Source organism: Lactuca saligna, chromosome 6 (genome assembly GCF_052625555.1).
Source record: "Lactuca saligna cultivar CGN05327 chromosome 6, ASM5262555v1, whole genome shotgun sequence".
Classification (NCBI taxonomy): Eukaryota; Viridiplantae; Streptophyta; class Magnoliopsida; order Asterales; family Asteraceae; genus Lactuca; species Lactuca saligna.
The window spans coordinates 180,511,810-180,530,611 of NC_136422.1; the positions used below are offsets into that span (position 1 = coordinate 180,511,810).

The 18,802-nt window shown below is 34.6% G+C and overlaps 1 protein-coding gene across 1 annotated transcript; it reads right to left on the reverse strand.

Annotated features, from left to right (window-relative positions):
• Positions 1 to 12,017: 12,017 nt before the first annotated feature.
• LOC145001553 (uncharacterized) lies at positions 12,018 to 16,136 on the reverse strand. Its single transcript, XM_078960924.1, has 3 exons — positions 15,950 to 16,136; positions 15,365 to 15,494; positions 12,018 to 12,850 (listed from the first exon to the last, which is right to left on the reverse strand). The coding sequence occupies exons 1-3, from the start codon at positions 16,080 to 16,082 to the stop codon at positions 12,145 to 12,147; spliced, it is 969 nt and encodes a 322-aa protein (XP_078817050.1). The 5' UTR covers positions 16,083 to 16,136; the 3' UTR covers positions 12,018 to 12,144.
• Positions 16,137 to 18,802: the final 2,666 nt, after the last annotated feature.

Sequence of the window (18,802 nt, forward strand, 5' to 3'; positions counted from 1 at the left end):
ACACATAGTTACCACTCTAGGTAAAGTATAGTGAGAAGACTCATCTCGTACGCTGTCTAGTAACTCACGTGCTCGGTATCCTTGAACCTTGTAACAATGACCTAGCCCTGCCTAAACTTATAAGCAATCATCTCAAATCAATAACAACTCTCCAGGCTAGACTAGTTCGTTCCAATGTTCTCTCAAAAGGATAAAAGACAGGATACATCCCCTTATGGACTCGGAAACTCAACGCCAAAGATCTTAACGGGCTACATCCGGTCACGACTCGCGGGGCAAACCCGAATAAACTCGTTGAGTCCCCTTATGGACTCGGAAACATATCCTAAGATCATAAAACAAATCTCCTGTCAGTGTGTACGGATCATGCTAGCGCCTTCCCGCGATCATCGCGTACCTGAAGCACATAACACATAACACTGTAAGCATAAATGCTTAGTGAGTTCCCAAAAATACCACATACAACACATACGCAACTCAAGGCCATAGCTCTATGGGATCTTCCGATCCATGTGTCCCAGGGGACTTCTGTCCCAACTCTGGTAGACCTTCCGACCCTACCCGTATGACCTTCCGGTCCTCATCATCTTGACCTTTTGGTACATACTCTATTGACCTTCCAGTCCATATCATGGTACTCATAACATAGCATAGCACATACATATCACATACTCCGTATAACATATAAGACCTTCCGGTCACACATAGTTACCACTCCAGGTAAAGTATAGTGAGAAGACTCATCTCGTATGTTGTCTAGTAACTTACGTGCTCGGTATCCCTGAACCTCGTAACAATGACCTAGCCCCGCCTAAACATATAAGCAATTATCTCAAATCAATAACGACTCTCCATGCTAGACTAGTTCATTCCAATGTTCTCTTAGAAGGCTAAAAGACCATTTTACCCTTCTAGTGGTCCAAAAGTCCAAGTGTTGAGCCAACCCTAAAAGTCAACATCCAAACTTTGACCAGACTCATCGAGTGCACATAAGTGACTCGGTGAGTCCAAGCGTGTACTCTAGATCTTTCTAAACCTCACTCGACTTGTCGAGTGAACCCTCCACTCGACGGCTACATTCGGTCACGAGTCGCGGGGCAACCCGAATCGACTCGTCGAGTCCCCTTATGGACTCGACGAGTTTCTTCCATGACAATCACCTAATCGACCTTCTTAGGTCAGATCTGCTTCTCTAACCTATAGATATTACTTCCCCATGTCTAATAATCACGTAAATGTCAAAATCTTGACACTCATGCAATGCATCCAAAGCTTCTTTCGGTGAAATGGCTTCTAAAATGGCATCCTAGGTTCATTTGCTCCATGGAGCTGTTGGGTTTTGAGCATTCTAACACTTCCTAAGTGTACATGCAACCCTAATAACCTTGAATCTATGTTTTCTCTATATACATGCAAATTTCTTTTTCAAGGTTATTTCCTAACTAGCAAGGCATAGGGATTACATAAAACATAAAGAACTAGTAGAAATACATACCTTGTTGTCGCTTGGATTCCTTCAAGACTTTGTGAGCCTAGAACCCCAAATGTTGTGCCTCAAATGCTTCACACAACACTACAACCTTGGAATAACTAGAGAGAATATTTCTACACTCCAAAATCGGCTATGCCCTCACAAGAATACTCTAGTGCCAATTTTGCATGCTATAAGGTTTCTTTTATAGTGTGTCATAATTAGGAGTTACAAATGTAAACCCTAATTGTCATGATTCTTCATTTCTCATAACCCATGGGTTTGTAACTCCCATGGACTATCCATGGAGCTCCATATGGTTATAACCAAACCCATAAACCATGGATCATTAATCCACCATAAAAGAATTGATGATTGTCATAATCAACCCTATATATTTAATTAGTCTCACTTTGATCACCAAATTAATTCTAGATTAATACTTGATCAAATACTAATTAAATAATACTATTATTAATATCTTAGAACTTATAATATATTAATAATCATAAGTGCCTTATTCTCTCATTTAGTCTATCCAAGTATTGCAATGCCATGCAACCCAAATGGACCATGCCGGGTCGGGTCAAGTTCATACCAAATAAAGTTATGGACTTAGACACTATATCCAACAGTCTCCCACTTGGATAAGTCTAATAACTATATTTGCAAATACGACTTCAAAATCCGACTAGCAATCGTAGCTCTTTCAAAGTCTCTCGGAACTGAGATGATGATGATACGCCATTTAAGATAAGTGATCATATAATCCTCTGTTCTCATGATATCAGTTGGACAAACACATGGAACATGGTCTTACTTATTGTCCAGCATTTGTTTCTCGATCTCCGATTTGTTTCGACATAGAACTAAATTGAACAAATCAATTAGGTTCTGACCGGGCCCGGTACATAGGTCAAAACCAAATCATCGAGGGGCCCAGATATCGCTTCTATTTCTAGAAGGAACAGATAAACTTCGACTGATATGCTTGTACTAACTACTTGTTGAATTATTCACAAAGGCACGTTTTATAACATCGAGTTACCAATGCGTTTTTGTACAATCAATGAATAACCAACTCATATTCAACAACTCATATCTCTAGGTTTTAAGATTTATATGATATTACCGTCTCACGATCACTTGAGATAAATTCCATGAAGTGATGCAAGTGAGCGTGGGTTGAATCCAATACTCAGCCCTTATGAGTACTCATGAATGTTGTAGCAACCATTGCATTGTCTAAAGCAATTTAGACAAATCATACAAGCCAAATTCATGACAGTCTTGATTCATATCTACTTCCAACATATGACTGACTGTGAATGGTTTGAATAATATGATATATACCATAACATATTTATTCTGGAAGTCAAAACATGCAAAGTGAAACACAAGAATAATACTTAATCCTATATGGCCCCAACACTTGGGTGTAAATAAAACAACTTTTATCTAAACACCATATTGATTACTCATTATTTATTTTTCGATTAATCAACTTTATGCTTGAATTAAAACATTAGTTGTCCCATGCTCCAAGCACATACACTATGTTTTTCCAAACAACAATTATGCCATACTCCAAGTATGCATACTATGTTTACATATGGTCCTCTCTTTGTGAAATAGATCAATTGTCAATATTCCAATGATGGTCATTTCACAATTCCAATCCTTGTTGTAAATGCAAGAATACCAAACTCTTGCCATTTACTGTAATCTGTAAGATTCTAAACTTATGTGCAATGATCCCCTTGTAATGACTATGCACAGAAGTCATAGAGACTTGGCAACATACATTACAAAGTATTCCAATGGGAAACAATTTCATGGAAATGAAGTCTCAAATTCAAAGTACATTCCTTTGAACATCCTTCTTAGCATTAAGTTCTTTAATCTTACACAGATTCAAAGAATAACTTCCACCTATGGAAACAATTCCATATTACCATTTTGACTATCACTTCTGAACAAGAGTTTCCTCTTTACAAAATATGTCAATATGGTCCTTACTCTATACTTCTAATTGTCCATGAGCAACCAATCTTTGGTAAACCTCAGATTGTCCTTGACAATTTTGCTTAATCACTTTAGTCATTTCCAATTCTATTCCTTTTTCCATCTTAATGCCCTAGGCATTTCGAAAATTTAGAATGGATGAATATTATAGCACATATAATCAAACCTATACCCAAAGCATATGGGACATGATTTATGCTATAAAATTTTTATTTGCCATGTTCTCAAAATTCGAACTATGAAGAGGGATGCCGTAATCATAATCGAATTTTGAGAACGCAACATATATAGAATTTCCTTATGTTGAACCATTCCAGCATAACATTCATATATATTCTTGACTAAAGTAGATTAAATTCTCAATCTAAGCTTGTAGAATTGGAGTGAAGTATAGAATCCTCTCCCTTAATTATAGCAAAACAACTTTCAAAGCAACTTGAAACTTTTGTTTTCTATAAATAACATTGCTAACTTGCAATACTTAACATAATCATCATGCTCCCACTAGCATAATGATTACCAGCATAACACTTTATGCTCCCACTAGCTTTGACATGTAGTCAGAAATCAACTGGACTTCTAGAAATCAATACTTTATTGACTTTCTTACCAAAGTTCATATTTCAGATACTAGATTGCTTTGATAAGAATTTATCAAAAACATACACCTTTCCTTAGATAGCTCACATGTTTGTCTAGACCTTTTGCAATTCTCACTAGCTAGTGTGCCGGTTAACCACGCACGCTCCACTAACTATATGAGAATGCAAATATCACAACCGCTATCTACTTAAAATCTTCTTAGTGGAAGCGTTTCCTTACCATCATTTTCATGAATCGAAGAGAAACCTTATGACACTTAGATTTTATGGTGTATGTGTTCTTTTCCATGTGAATTTTGTCAAAACCATAATCACATGACTAGGTTAGTGACACTTCCAAATTCATATGGACTGAACTTGTGCAATCTTAATTTCTTGCCACCCGTCAGCACAAGGGCCTACCATTGCTTCCAGGTTGTTATGCAAACAGTCGAGAACTCTTAGAACTCCAATGCAAAGCCAACCTTAACTAGGATGAGCACAGAATATGTCAACACGATAGGTTACAAACCTCAAGTCGTGGGCTAGTGATTAACAAAACTCTTGATTAGTTCTTGAAACTATTTCAGAATCTTTTACACTCCCACTGTCCTCTTGACATATAAGACTTATCTTTGTCAAGAACCATTCCCTAACAATAAAAATATTCAAGAGTTAGTGTGGATTCTTATCAAGTTAAACACTTCCTATAATTGGACTTAGTTGGTCTTTGTTTTATCCAAAACATCACAACTAACCAACCTCAAATGTACAAGAGTATGACACATCTTACTCTACATTTGATAAGTGTTATAAACTTTCTAAAGATTATGTCACTCAACGGCTCAATCTTGGAGTATGACTCTAAGATTTGATTTTGATGTATGATTTATCTTTTGATTTAACCATTTCAACAACTCATGATTCCTCTCCTTAGCCAAACGAATGAACTAAGGTGTCCTTAGAGGATCAATTGTGATATGGTTTCATAATCACTAACATAATCATAAAACAAAGTACACAAGTACTCTCCCATCTCTTCAGATTGGAGAAACTTTTATCTTTCTGCCTTATTTGATTCTTCTTATTCATTCTGCCATACATTGAAACTTTTCCAATGTTTCAGAATTACACTTCAACTCGTAAGCATAACCATATTTACTAAACTTTAGTAAATCATAATGAATAATCTTATCAACCTTTGTGGTGGACCTGACCAGCACACAACCAAGTGTACCCAATCTCTTAGTCCTTTTCTTGACTCACATGTGAATGTGAACAAGCAATTAGTCTTAATTTACCAAAGATGAAGATTCTCATTCATCACACAATACAACTTGCATGATTCCAAGTTTCTATCCAACTGAAACTTGGGTGATGAGAATCTTTCCTTATTTGGTAAATTATGATACTACCACTAATGAAAGAATCAAATCCATTTACCCATATTGCTTATCAATGGAAACATATAAGCAACAACCTTTTTCACAAATGCCATTGTAAGGATACTTAAAATAAATAAAATCAAAACCATTTTCTTTTATTTTAAAACTTTGCGGAAAACTTATCCTTACAATCCATATGGAAAACTTGTTGTTATCCTTTCCTAAGCAACATATCTAACTCTTAAGTAACAACTCAAAATTCTGATCACCGAACCATGCAATCGAAATCCATCTTCACGATCAGAATCAACATATACTTCCTTTAAGTTTCTTCACTCTTCTTTTATTCTTAAACATCAATATGTGACCCGGTCACATCATGCAATAAGAATCTTAGAATAGAAACTTAATAAAGTTAGTTAATGGACTTTACCTAAAGCAGAGTCAAACATTTGACTTTACTATCCTTATGGATTTTTAGGTAAATTTGGCAGCTTCGCAACCAATGCCCTTCCTTTGGCAACAGAAACATATGGACTCTTTGGAAACGGTACACGAGACTATCACAGACTTAGCCTTTCTCTTTACCATTTGGTCAACCGAGTTGACTATGGCCAATCCCTTTCAATTGGGAAGAGAAAGTTTTTCTGGACTTCCAGTGTTACCATTGTCAATGTCCATGGAAGTTTGGGAAGTTGATCTTCCAATCAAATTTTGCTTTACCAATGCTCCAAATCATTGCTGATTCAGCATCATCAAGCAAATAGGTAAGATCATTACGGGTCATGTCGTGATCTGTCATCAGGGAGTGACCAAGTCAACAGCCAGCTACCTTGAGACTTCGACACCCGACTCTCCCGGCTTGTCAATATGTGACTTAATCTCCAAGACCTAAGCACATATAGACTTTGTTTGCCAATAGGGATTGAGTGACTTACAACTTATCATGTCTTTAAACTTGTGAGATAGGGAGATTTATTGGAGTACGTGAAGGAAGTGAAGTATGTTTTTTAGTCCCACTAATGCATAACAAAGGGATTGATCTTTCACCTTGATTGTCATTCGGGATATCATCTTCATTAGGAAGCTTGTTCCTAAAGATTTGGGAAGACCATAGCTATCTAAACTAGACATCTATAATGAGAGAAATTCATGTTAGTTGATTTAAAGTCCTTAATATAACACCCAATATGAAATATTAAGGCTAGGACCCAATAACCTATTTATAACTGGAAGAGGGATGCCGTAATCCAAGTTATAAAATAGTTAAAGGTAGGTAAATGACGATTTAACAATTTCCACCACGAAAAACAAAATATAACTAAGTTTTAATTGGATTTGAAACTCCTAGATCCTTTGAGATACATTGAACTTTTCAACGGCATGTTTGAATCTCGAATGTGCCCTCTCAAGTTTGTGACTGGGATGCCGAGGATCACAAACAAGGTGTGAATAACCATACAAATTGACTTGGTACCCTTAACAATATTACCTAATCGATGTGCCGGTTAACCACACACGCTCCACCGATCTATAATAAAGTCAAGTTACCCTTTGCCACTCTTACTAGTCCATGTTAGTGTGCCGGTTAACCACACACGCTCCACTAACGACTTGGTAAGGTACAAAGTGTAATTTTATGGGCTAGCACCAATTTCACATTTTCCTAAAGTAACTAAGATTGGAAATTTATAATGTATAGTTACTTTATAACGCATTTTACTTTTAATGAGTATTTAAAGTCGTATCCTACCCGTTCGGCTAACGACCCTCCACCGATCAAGGAAGCGGTGGGTGAGAGTGGACACCCATTAAGTCACCATTTTATAGGCAACAACCTTATACCCCCCTTATAGACCGGCTTCGTGAATGAGGCCTACTAACGGTAAGAATGACATATTCTTATACATATCTATATAATTAAAATTATAATAAAAGTATAAGGGTGTATTTTAAACATTTAAAATACTTGGTGGTTTAATCTATTAATTAAATTATACTCTTAATTTAATTAAACTTAAACCATGTCTTTATGGAAGTATCAACTCTTTTAATTAAACACTTTAATTAATTTAATGAAGTCCATAAAGTTTGATTTTTTTTTTAACCTTTAAAAAAAAGTTTGGAATTAAAGTGTAAGACTTTACAAATTCCAAAACTTGAGGGCAAGAATTGAAACTATTCCTAGTCTCTTCAATTTGTAACTTATGAGTTTTAAAGGTTCATAAAAATGAAGACTCTTCATTTTATGAAACCTCTTTAGTTCTTTAAACACAAAATAAAAAAGTGACCTTTGGTAATCCATAACATGAGGACAAGTTATGGACACCATTATTGCCATTAAGATCATGAATTAAACACACATGGAGGTTACACATAATTCCTATGATCTTCTAAAAACTCATAAGAACACAAATTCATGCCAAGCAATTTTCAAGAAATCATATAAACATATACAATACTTGAAAATTAATGAAAGTCATGTAAAATGGGTTAACATAATCATTATCATTTTGAAAAAACAGATTTTACAAGTCCAAAACAGATTGGGATAATGATTTTAATCCATTTCCAGCAACAAAACACGAAAAGACTGCCCAACACGCACCTACTCGTCGAGTGCATTATCCTACTCGACGAGTAGGATGAATTTGATCATGGACTCGGCGAGTCCTCCCCATGAACTCGGCGAGTCCAGTCGTCAATGAGCAGATTTTTCGTATTTTAAGCAGTTTTGCATCAAGTATACAGAAAACAACCCTAGGCTCTGATACCACTGTTGGGTTTTGAGCATTCTAACACTTCCTAAGTGTACATGCAACCCTAATAACCTTGAATCTATGTTTTCTCTATATACATGCAAATTTCTTTTTCAAGGTTATTTCCTAACTAGCATGGCATGGGGATTACATAAAACATAAAGAACTAGTAGAAATACATACCTTGTTGTCGCTTGGATTCCTTCAAGACTTTGTGAGCCTAGCACCCCAAATGTTGTGCCTCAAATGCTTCACACAACACTACAACCTTGGAATAACTAGAGAGAATATTTCTACACTCCAAAATCGGCTATGCCCTCACAAGAATACTCTAGTGCCAATTTTGCATGCTATAGGGTTTCTTTTATAGTGTGTCATAATTAGGAGTTACAAATGTAAACGCTAATTGTCATGACTCTTCATTTCTCATAACCCATGGGTTTGTAACTCCCATGGACTATCCATGGAGCTCCATATGGTTATAACCAAACCCATAAACCATGGATCATTAATCCACCATAAAAGAATTGATGATTGTCATAATCAACCCTATATATTTAATTAGTCTCACTTTGATCACCAAATTAATTCTAGATTAATACTTGATCAAATACTAATTAAATAATACTATTATTAATATCTTAGAACTTATAATATATTAATAATCATAAGTGCCTTATTCTCTCATTTAGTCTATCCAAGTATTGCAATGCCATGCAACCCAAATGGACCATGCCGGGTCGGGTCAAGTTCATACCAAATAAAGTTATGGACTTAGACACTATATCCAACAGGAGCAACATAAATCTGGATAGATAATGCTCTTTGAACCTCTAAAGTTCCAGATCCAGAGTCTAACACTAAGAGGGACAACATATGCATCAATTCAAGTCAATAAAGGGGTATAGAAAACCCTAGATTCAAGGATTTGTACAAAACAGAAGAAGGGATCGATTTTCTACCTCAACAATGAAGACCCAAGCTTGAAAACCACAAAATCATAATCCTCTTGACCTTATCTTTCTGGAAACACCTTCTTCTTTGCAAAGCCACAACAAAAAGGGATCAAAATAACTCTCTCTCTCTCTCACTCTCTCTCTCTCTCTCTCACATACACACAACTTGCTCAAGCTCTCTAGGGTTTCTCTCTCTGGATTGGTAGCCGCAAATGAGGGCTATAAGGTCCCTTAAATAGGGCACATGCCCGGAGATTTAGGGTTTTTGACCTCAGCGCGGACTCGTCGAGTCCACCCATCGACTCGTTGAGTCCGTTCATTAATCCAGTTAGCAATCGCGATCCTACTCGGCGAGTCTAAGCGTCAACTCGCCGAGTCCTTCCTCATAACTCAAATTAAACAATTAAAATATAATACCTGGAAATCCGGATGTTACGCCAAGTATTTTGGGGATTTGTGATTTTGTTAATGAGATTAATGTGATTTTAAAATGAAAATTTTGGTTTGAAAATTTACAGTGTAACAAGGATGATGTGGAGAACATGGTGACTTTTGATTCTTTAAATTGTGATTTCACCTTTTTCTTCTAAAAATCAAAGCCGGAAGTTGGATCATAAATTAGGTGGTATAAACTCCAGATCATTCGCTCAAGATGGAAAACCAAAGTAAGCCCTCTTATATGTTATAATGATATTATCAGGCTTGTTTACCTTTTAATATGAAATTAGTTTTTAAAGGATGAAGGATAAGCTTATTGAAAGTATGTTCTAAAATTGTTTGCTTTGTAGGTTATTGTTGATCGTATTTGTGAAGAGATAAAGGATGAGCTTAGTGCGGAAAGAAATTGCAGCCAAAAAACAACAAATTATTAAGATTTATAACAACACTCATAGGATTCACCAAAGGAAGTAACCTACCCAACTAACTGGACTTTGACGCTTGATTTTTGTAACTTCGTTTTGATACTTTGATATTGATGTAGACGTTGACACTTGATTTTTGTGATTTAGTTTCGATGCTCTGAATGTGATTTGGTTTCGATAAATTGAAATTGAATGTTAGTCTTCATTTTGCTTGTCAATTATTAATATTTAATTTAGTAGTTGAATTTTAATTATAGTTTAATTTATACATTAAATTTATTTTGTAAATTCTCATTATAGATTTAGAAAAGAAAAACTAATGATATAACTGACAATCAGTGATGGAAATGCGACAGGATCCATTGGTTTTATGAGCTTTCTTAACTAGTTATTCTGTAATTAAATAACTCATTAGCGACATATTAGTGACAGATATCAACGACAGATTAGCGATGGAATTGAGAAGTCCCATGATCAGTTATGGTATTGCTAATTCCTTGCTGAATCCTTCGTTGACGATTAGCAATAAGGGTTTTCAACCACCTAAATCTGTCGTCCATCCGTCGATGATGGCCTTCAGCGACGAATCAACGAGGGAATTGTGCGTCGTTGATACCTATTTTTCTAGTAGTGTTGTCTCTTGAAACAACATTGAGTTTTTGTTTATAAACCTTTATTTTCTGTGTTTTGTGAGCAATAACATCCATGAACTTGTTTTCACTTTCAATATTGTTTTGAAGAGAAATGATAGAATTAGAAACATTAGTGTGAAGATCTGCATTCTTTTTGCAGCACAAAACGAACAAAAGTTAGACTTTCCTTTTCCTGACGAAGAGAATCACAAAACCCTTTAATCATCTTAGTTACATTAGCCACTTGATTATCAGACATTTCTTGAAAGATTTTCAAAAATACATCTACTTCGGTAGCAAGAGTCTTCATTTCTAAAAGAGCATAATCAACTTATTTTGCAATATTATCAACTTTGACAAGAGACTCTTCATTGCATCTCAGAAGTTAAAGCTTGCATAACTGATTGATGAGAAGTCATGGAATTTTCAAAATTGGTGATAGAGAAAGTCCCAATATGGCGAATCAAAATAATTTAACTTTTTATTCAGAATATGATTATGTTTTAATACATTTAAATGTGTGTAAATATATTTATATTTGTTTAAAAAAAATTTGGAATTTCAGTACACATAAATATATTGAAATATGTTTTTAGGAAATATATAAAAAAACGTAGGCTAAAAAATATACATAAATGATGTATCAGAGGGCCGTTTGCCTTGTTTAGGAGGGAGTCACTCTATACCAACTCATTCAACCCACTCTCACATCAGTTCCATATCATTTTTTTTCCACCCCTTTCTCTTCTATCTTTTTCAATCTATTACATATAAAAACCTTATCTTTTCCAACACACTCAATTGAAAAAATAAAAAACAACTAAGTTATAAATTTTATAAAATATAATACAAGAGAAAAAATAAAGAAAGAGAAAGAGAAAAATGATCAAGTGGATTAGTGAACCCATATAAATAATCCACTACTTTCCATCATCGCAACCTACTCATGAGGAGGAAATGTTGTGTTGGATGGTACCACCCTATTATAGGAGGTAGTGGTTTTATTCCATAAGATCATATTTTCTTTTCCTTTTCATTCTTATTTTTAAAAGAAATTAAATATTTTTCTACTTTTGTTCTACAAATCTTTCTACCCAATGAAATAATGATATATGTCATATTAATATATTAATATATAATTAAATAACCATTAAATGTTATACATGTTATTATTTAATTGGATATGAGGATTTATAATAATAAAAAAATATGAGCATATTTAATTTCTCTATTTTTAATTGTGAGATTTTGCCATAAGTGGAAAAAAAAAAAAAAAAAAAAAAAGCTTTTGAAGTTACCCACCAAACTTATATGGGATTTTGTGGCATCATATAAGGTCTAAACATTACAAAAATACTTTTAATTCACGGAAACTTGTGAAAGAGATACACAACTTATTTATTTATAATCTTTACACATGTAAGTTTAATAACAGAATATGGTAATACGCATAATCAAAGAACCAAAACAACCTAGCAGTGATCCTCCTGATCGTCCCACAGCCAAAGCAGCATCTCATCTCCATCATCACCTACACACCCTAACTCCATGTGATCGCCATTAGAGTAAAGCCCCACAGTTTCTGATGAATTCAAGCTCAAGAATTCATCTTCAGTCTCATTCCTTTTGGCATTTTCGACACTCGAATCTGCTAAAATCTTTCCTGCTTCTTCCTGATCATGAATGCTCAAAACCCCACATGAATCCACAGCCCCACTTCCTAAAAATCTGCTGATATCCATCATTTCATCATATTGGAAACAAAATTCATTTGGTCCCAAAATTTGATTTTCTCTCTCTTCTTGAAAACTCCACTCAATGCCACGAACTCTATCCTCTGTAACATTTTTCTTCGTAGGAACGGAATAGCTGCCAATTTCATGATATTCAGTTATCGCTTTATTTACAGTTTGTTGGGCTAATTTATTGCTGGTAGGTTTTATTGGTGACTTGATGTTACTAGCCACCCTATTCTTGTTATACTTTTTGGCGACACAACGGCTTACACGACCAATTCTTTGATTTGCTTGAACTACGTCCGTTATGTTGTTCGAGTTTAATGCCGAGTCGTTTTTACCTCTGAAAAATCTGTAAACTTTGCGGCTTAAATGAGAGTTCCAGTAGTTCTTGATCTCGTTATCTGTTCGTCCTGGTAAATGGCTTGCTATTACTGACCATCTAAAAAAAGATTAAGATATCAATGTTATGCGTAGAATGATAGAATTATCCCGTCACAAATTTCGATTATAGAATTTATGTTAAAGAAAAAGTGATCAAAAACATATGTTCACGACTTCATACGATAGGATGAACATGCAAGAAAAGATATATATCGGCTATCGCTATAGTTACCATCAAATTTTGTTTTTGAAAAGCCCACTTTAATGGTTTATTTGAAAACTATTTTTCAGAACAGATTTATTTACATATTTTATCATATTTTTAAACTATTAATTAGTACTTTCAAATAAGTAAAGATATAATAACAGAATTTTTATATTTTTGTTTCAAACCATCCAGTTAGTTAATGAACTCAAAATTTGTTTGGAGTTTTAAAAAATCATTTCTGAATTTGAAATTTAATGATTTAAAGGAAAACAGTGACAACATAGAAGCTGTCACTTCATCACTCGTCATAATTTTAAGTGTACGATGATACCAAAATGAATTTATTAAATTGGTCCATCTAATGTTTCTTTTTTGATGTTTAGTAAAGTAAATTTCATTCGTGAAATACAAATGCGACAAAGCTGCCCCTCCTTGCAACTAACCTGTTGATGGAAATTAAACAACTAGTTGCGGTGACGTCTATTCATGTCGAAAAGGTCGTGTTCAGTCTTAGTAGTTCTTAATTGGGATTGACTTGTATCTTACATCTTATGGCTTATGGCTTATGGCTTATGGTCCATGTACTGTACCCGTGATTTAAAAATCCCCACGACACCAAAACTGTCAAGGACACCGTACTTTGCTACCTAACAGTCTAAGACTTAGCTCCACCCCCCATATGACTTTTAGCGACTCAATTTTTAAAGCAAGCCGACCGGCAAATATGGACATAATTTATTGTTACGTTTATTTAGCCATTACAATCAATGGTTTAATAATAAGTTAGAATGATGTATGGAATGTCAGCTTAAACTTATTATAGTTCAAAGGAATTCAATTAACACATCATTATCTTACATGAACTTCAATTCTACTAAAATTTTTATATAATGCATTGAACTTTTTTGATCCGGAACGTATTTTTAATAATTCAATGGTTTTCTATTTTCTACTAAAAAGTTTAATGGTCATCAAATTTGTATCTATTAGCATAACATAAAGTGTCGACTCTAAAACAAAAAACTGTATGGTTCACTATTTAAGTAAAACCGATGTTAGGAAAAAGTAGTAACAATTGCAAATAATAATTTAAGAGCTGTTAATGTATTAATCACAAATAACCAATTGCAAATGAATAAATCGGTGCCGATTGTTTATTTATTTATTTATTTATATGTTTTATCGTGCTATTGAAATAAAACATGGGCTTTGGATATCTAGATTAGTATATTATTGCTAGACAAATTAAAGACAATGTGGGTCATTTTAAATATTGAAGATAGTTCCCAAATAATTGTTATATATAAGACATTGTAAAAAAGAAAATTTCAGGTGGGTCAAGTGACCCACCTTGTATAAGTGTAGCTTCGCCGACGTAACATCATATCAATGATATAGTTTAATCTAATTTCAATGCATAATATTTCCATCAACTAGTATGGATACTCTAATATACAGTGAATCAACCCAAATAGAATGAAATGCCAAGTTAGCATATAATCAATTTAAAGTTGAATGAATATGAAATACAATAATGTTTGCATTCTTTATTATTTTACATAAATAAGAGTCCATTAACTTTCTAGATTTGAGTTGATATTGTACAGTAAATTCTAAACGACCAAGATGTTATTGATCAAATTCATAAGCTAGTAAATTAAATTAAACAATTTATATTGAAAAGTGGAATGAAGAAATTTGTCATAATTTTAATGTAGAAATATTTGTAGGATAGGAATTTAATTTCACAAGTAGAATACAAACTAGCAAAATAATCATGGGTTCATAATTCTCCGTTAATAAATTCTCTTAATTGAGGAAGTTATTGTTTCCGCGTTATTTAAACTCCTTCTGAAGGTTTTGATATTACTGGCCTTTATTACGTGATGGCTGTGGTGGGAATAATTTTACTACAACACGTATCATAACATTATACATTTTTTAATATATTCATAAACCTAAAATTATATAAAATTTTGAGTGCCCCAAATTTCTTTTAAATAACTATACTACTGGATAGATTGATCCCTAGCTAATCACTATGTTTATGTGAACACTTTCTTATACTCTTCAAAATGTGACAAAAGTTTAAAATTTCTGTATCTTCTTCACACTTCTAGTGCGAGCATCTAACTATACACACTTTAGTGTATGTTTAAATGGTACTATATTCTCATGAATTGTGGAGAAGCAAGGCTACAATTCCATTATATGTTGCAATGTTAAGCAGATTGAAACTTTTTTTTTACTTAATCTAAGTATTTTCTCTTCGAATCATATGTTTATATATTATCTTATGTTTAAGTACTTAGAATCGATGATCAGATGATGTACTTCATTAAGATTAATAAATACCACGCATACCTGTTTCCTAAGGATCCATGCAACTTAACGATCATTTCTTCTTCTTCTGCAGTGATATTGCCTCTCTTCAAGTCCCCTCGTAGATAATTGATCCATCTTAGTCTGCAACTCTTTCCACACCTTAACAACCCTAACAATAATAATTTGAGTAATTAACAATTAGATTAAGGCTTTCAAAACAAGAAAAAAAAGTATATATTTTTTGGTGTCGATCTGAATATATAACATCTTAATTTGGCCCGATTTCCATCAAAAATTACATATGTTATATTAAGTAATAAATTATGCATTTATTCCACTGGATTTAACCTAGTGAAGAAGTTTTTTAGAATTTTTGTTCTATTTCACATGTTAATTACATTACTTTTTTTCCCAAATACAACATTATATATAAAAACCATCACTAAATGCACACTTTGAGCAAAAAACAGAAAAGGAAGGAGGTACTGATGAATGCTTAGAAGCCAAAGGTCGTTGAGAAAAAGATAAACATAAGCATCCAATGTTCTCTTTTTCATGAATATATTTCTAAATGCGAAGAGAATCATGGTAGATCACACTTGGCCATAATTTTAATCAAGATACCTGCATTTTTGGGTAATGACCTCCAAGAACCTTCACCATTGAGTTGAATGTATTTGATTAATGTTTCATCTTCTTCGGATGTCCACCTCCCTCTCTTTATCCCTTCCTTTTCACAACAAGGTGTTCTTCCCATTTACACAATGGGGTTTGTGGATGCGTTTGAGGATGTAATTGAAAACTAAATAGGGGTGGATGAAACTGGGGAAGATGGTAATGCAAGGGACTGCCATAATTAAAACCACATTCTTTATTGACAAAGTTACACAATTGATCCTTGTAGTTTACAATAGAGACCAACAATGATACCCGTGGGAATTTTGTTATGCTGGTAGTCCCTGATATTTCATTATTTTGCACCGTAAGTCCTTATGGTTCAATCTATTAAAATTCACTAATTCCATTAGAGCGGTTTAGCATTCATACTCTCCTGAATCTGCTATTGCCATTGCTTCTGTAGCATTTTTACATTATGAATCCAAATATTGACATGTTCATAGCGGTTTAGGTTGCTTTAGAGTTTAGAGTTTGAATAAAAAAGGAGTGGGCAGAAGGTTTGACCAATTTTATGGAGAATTAAAACTAAGGATAACGATTTAAAAAAATAATATATTTTTCGATTTATATGTACATTTGATCATTGATTTTTTTTTGTCCGTATTTACCTCTTCAACTTATTATAAACTGTATACATTCAGTCATTACAACCGGTTACTCGGAAAAAATAACTTAATAAGGTAATATATTTCTTATTTTGTATACATTTAGTCTTTATTATTTTTGTACACATTTAGTTCTTAATATTTTTTGTTTCAAAATAATTTATTTTTGTTTTTATACCGATTCAGTACTTATTAATTATTTTTTAAGTTTTTTCTCACGACATCTTACATGGGACAATTATTGATTATGTGTTTGGGTCTATTAATGATTATGTCAATTGCGATTTCGATTATTTGGTTTGGCTTAGGTCTTGGCTTAGTTTGCTACAACTTTCCTTAAGATTACTCCCGTTAAAATATATTATATTTTTACTTACAATTTTATAAAAAAATATTCATACATGCATTCATAAAAAAACGTATGGATATAAAGATCGTAAGTAAAAATATATTACTTTTTAATGGGAGCAATCTAAATGAAAGTTGTAGCAATCTAAAATACGAACGCATGAATATAAAGATCGTTAAAATCTAAGATAGTCTAAACAAATTATGACGTTTAGAACACATAACCTAAGCAACCAAGTAGTCGAGATCACAATGGATATAATCATCAAAAGCCCCAAACACCTCTTAGTGATTGTCTCATGTAAGATATCATAAGAAAAACCTTAAGAAATCATTCATAGTACTAAATGAGTATAAAAACAAAATGACTTATTTTGCAAATATATATGTAACGCCCCGTTTATTTAAATAAATTAATAAATGTAATTACTGGATTAATTTGTGAAGAATGTTAGAAGTTAGGGGTTAAAAGTGTAATTTCCAGATTTGTTTGTAAGTGTTTGTGAAGACAGGGACTAAATGGTAATTTATGGGACTTCTATTGAAAAGATTTGAAGGCATAAGGGTTTATCGGTAATTTAGGGATTTATTTTGAAAATAAATAATAGAACCAGGGGTAAAAGGGTAAATAATGGATTGAATCTGAAAAGATATCATGGGGAAGGACCATAATTGTAATTATGGCAAAGAAGTGTTAGGAGCGGGTATATAAGCTGTAACATTGCCGGTTGCCACAAACCCTAACCCTAAACAAGTGTTAGCCGCCACCCTCTCCATCTTCAACTACCGACTGCCGCAATCTAACCGAGTCCAGCAAGCATGTCGTTTCCCAGCCGTCATTGCCATCTAATTTCGTTTCTCCAATCGGTCACATTCCGAGCGACCACCACCAGGCATCTCGTCCATTCTCCGACCACCTAGTACCGTCGAGCAGCCTCCAGGTGCTGCTGTTTCATCGGCCGCCATCAGCAACCTGCACCGTCGAACCTTCTTGCCGCCATGTTGCTGCCGTTGTGGTCAATCCCGACGAGAGGACGAAGCCGCCGCTCCTTTCACTCACAGTTCCATCACCCATCACGTTCCTTCGCCGGTGAAGTCTCATTCGCACCTTCCCTATCGCGACGCTGCTACTCTGCTGCTTTTCTCCGGGCATATTCGTGTGGGAGAATGTTTCTTGTTTGGGAACCAATAGAACCGCCGCCACTACCATGAGGTGGTGGCCGTTATGGCAAGATATTGATATTGCTGCTGTGCGCCACCGGAAGGGGTGACTGGATGCTTTAAAAACGAAGCATGGGTGGGTGTGCTTGTATTTCCGTTAGTAGCAGTTCAGGAATTTGTCATCCAGCAGCTAAGGGTGAGTCTACGGGACTTCAGCAGTATGAGATTATGTCTACGGGACTTCAACAGTGTGAGGTGAGTTTTCCTTCTGGTAGGAACGGGTCTACAGCCACAATATCGGCCTGTTTAGTTAGCAATAGTTTCAGACCTCGGTCCGATACAGTAGTTAGATTGCTTGATGTCTTTATGATTCAAGCATGTTTTGTATTATGTGTTCCGGACCCTAGTCCGATGCAGTATGCACTATATGTGTTCATGTTAGTTGATATGTTTATGCTATATTATGTTCAGTCAGTTCCAGACTTCGGTCCGATGCAGTTAGTTCCGGACTTCGGTCCGATGCAGAGGGCAAGGCCCTGGTTAGTTTTCGGACTTCGATCCAATGCAGAGGGCAAGGCTCTGGTTACTTTCCGGACTTCGGTCCGATGCAGTTTCCGGACTTCGGTCCGATGCAAAGGGCAAGGCCCTGGTTATTTTCGGACTTCGATCCGATGCAGTTTCCAGA

Excerpts from the sequence above, each read along its gene's own strand:
- LOC145001553 (XM_078960924.1), bottom strand. The coding sequence starts at position 16,082 with ATGGGAAGAACACCTTGTTGTGAAAAGGAAGGGATAAAGAGAGGGAGG. Across the intron at positions 15,495-15,949 it reads GTCATTACCCAAAAATGCAG|GGTTGTTAAGGTGTGGAAAG; the intron begins GTATCTTGATTA and ends TATTATTGTTAG. Across the intron at positions 12,851-15,364 it reads CATGGATCCTTAGGAAACAG|ATGGTCAGTAATAGCAAGCC; the intron begins GTATGCGTGGTA and ends ATCTTTTTTTAG.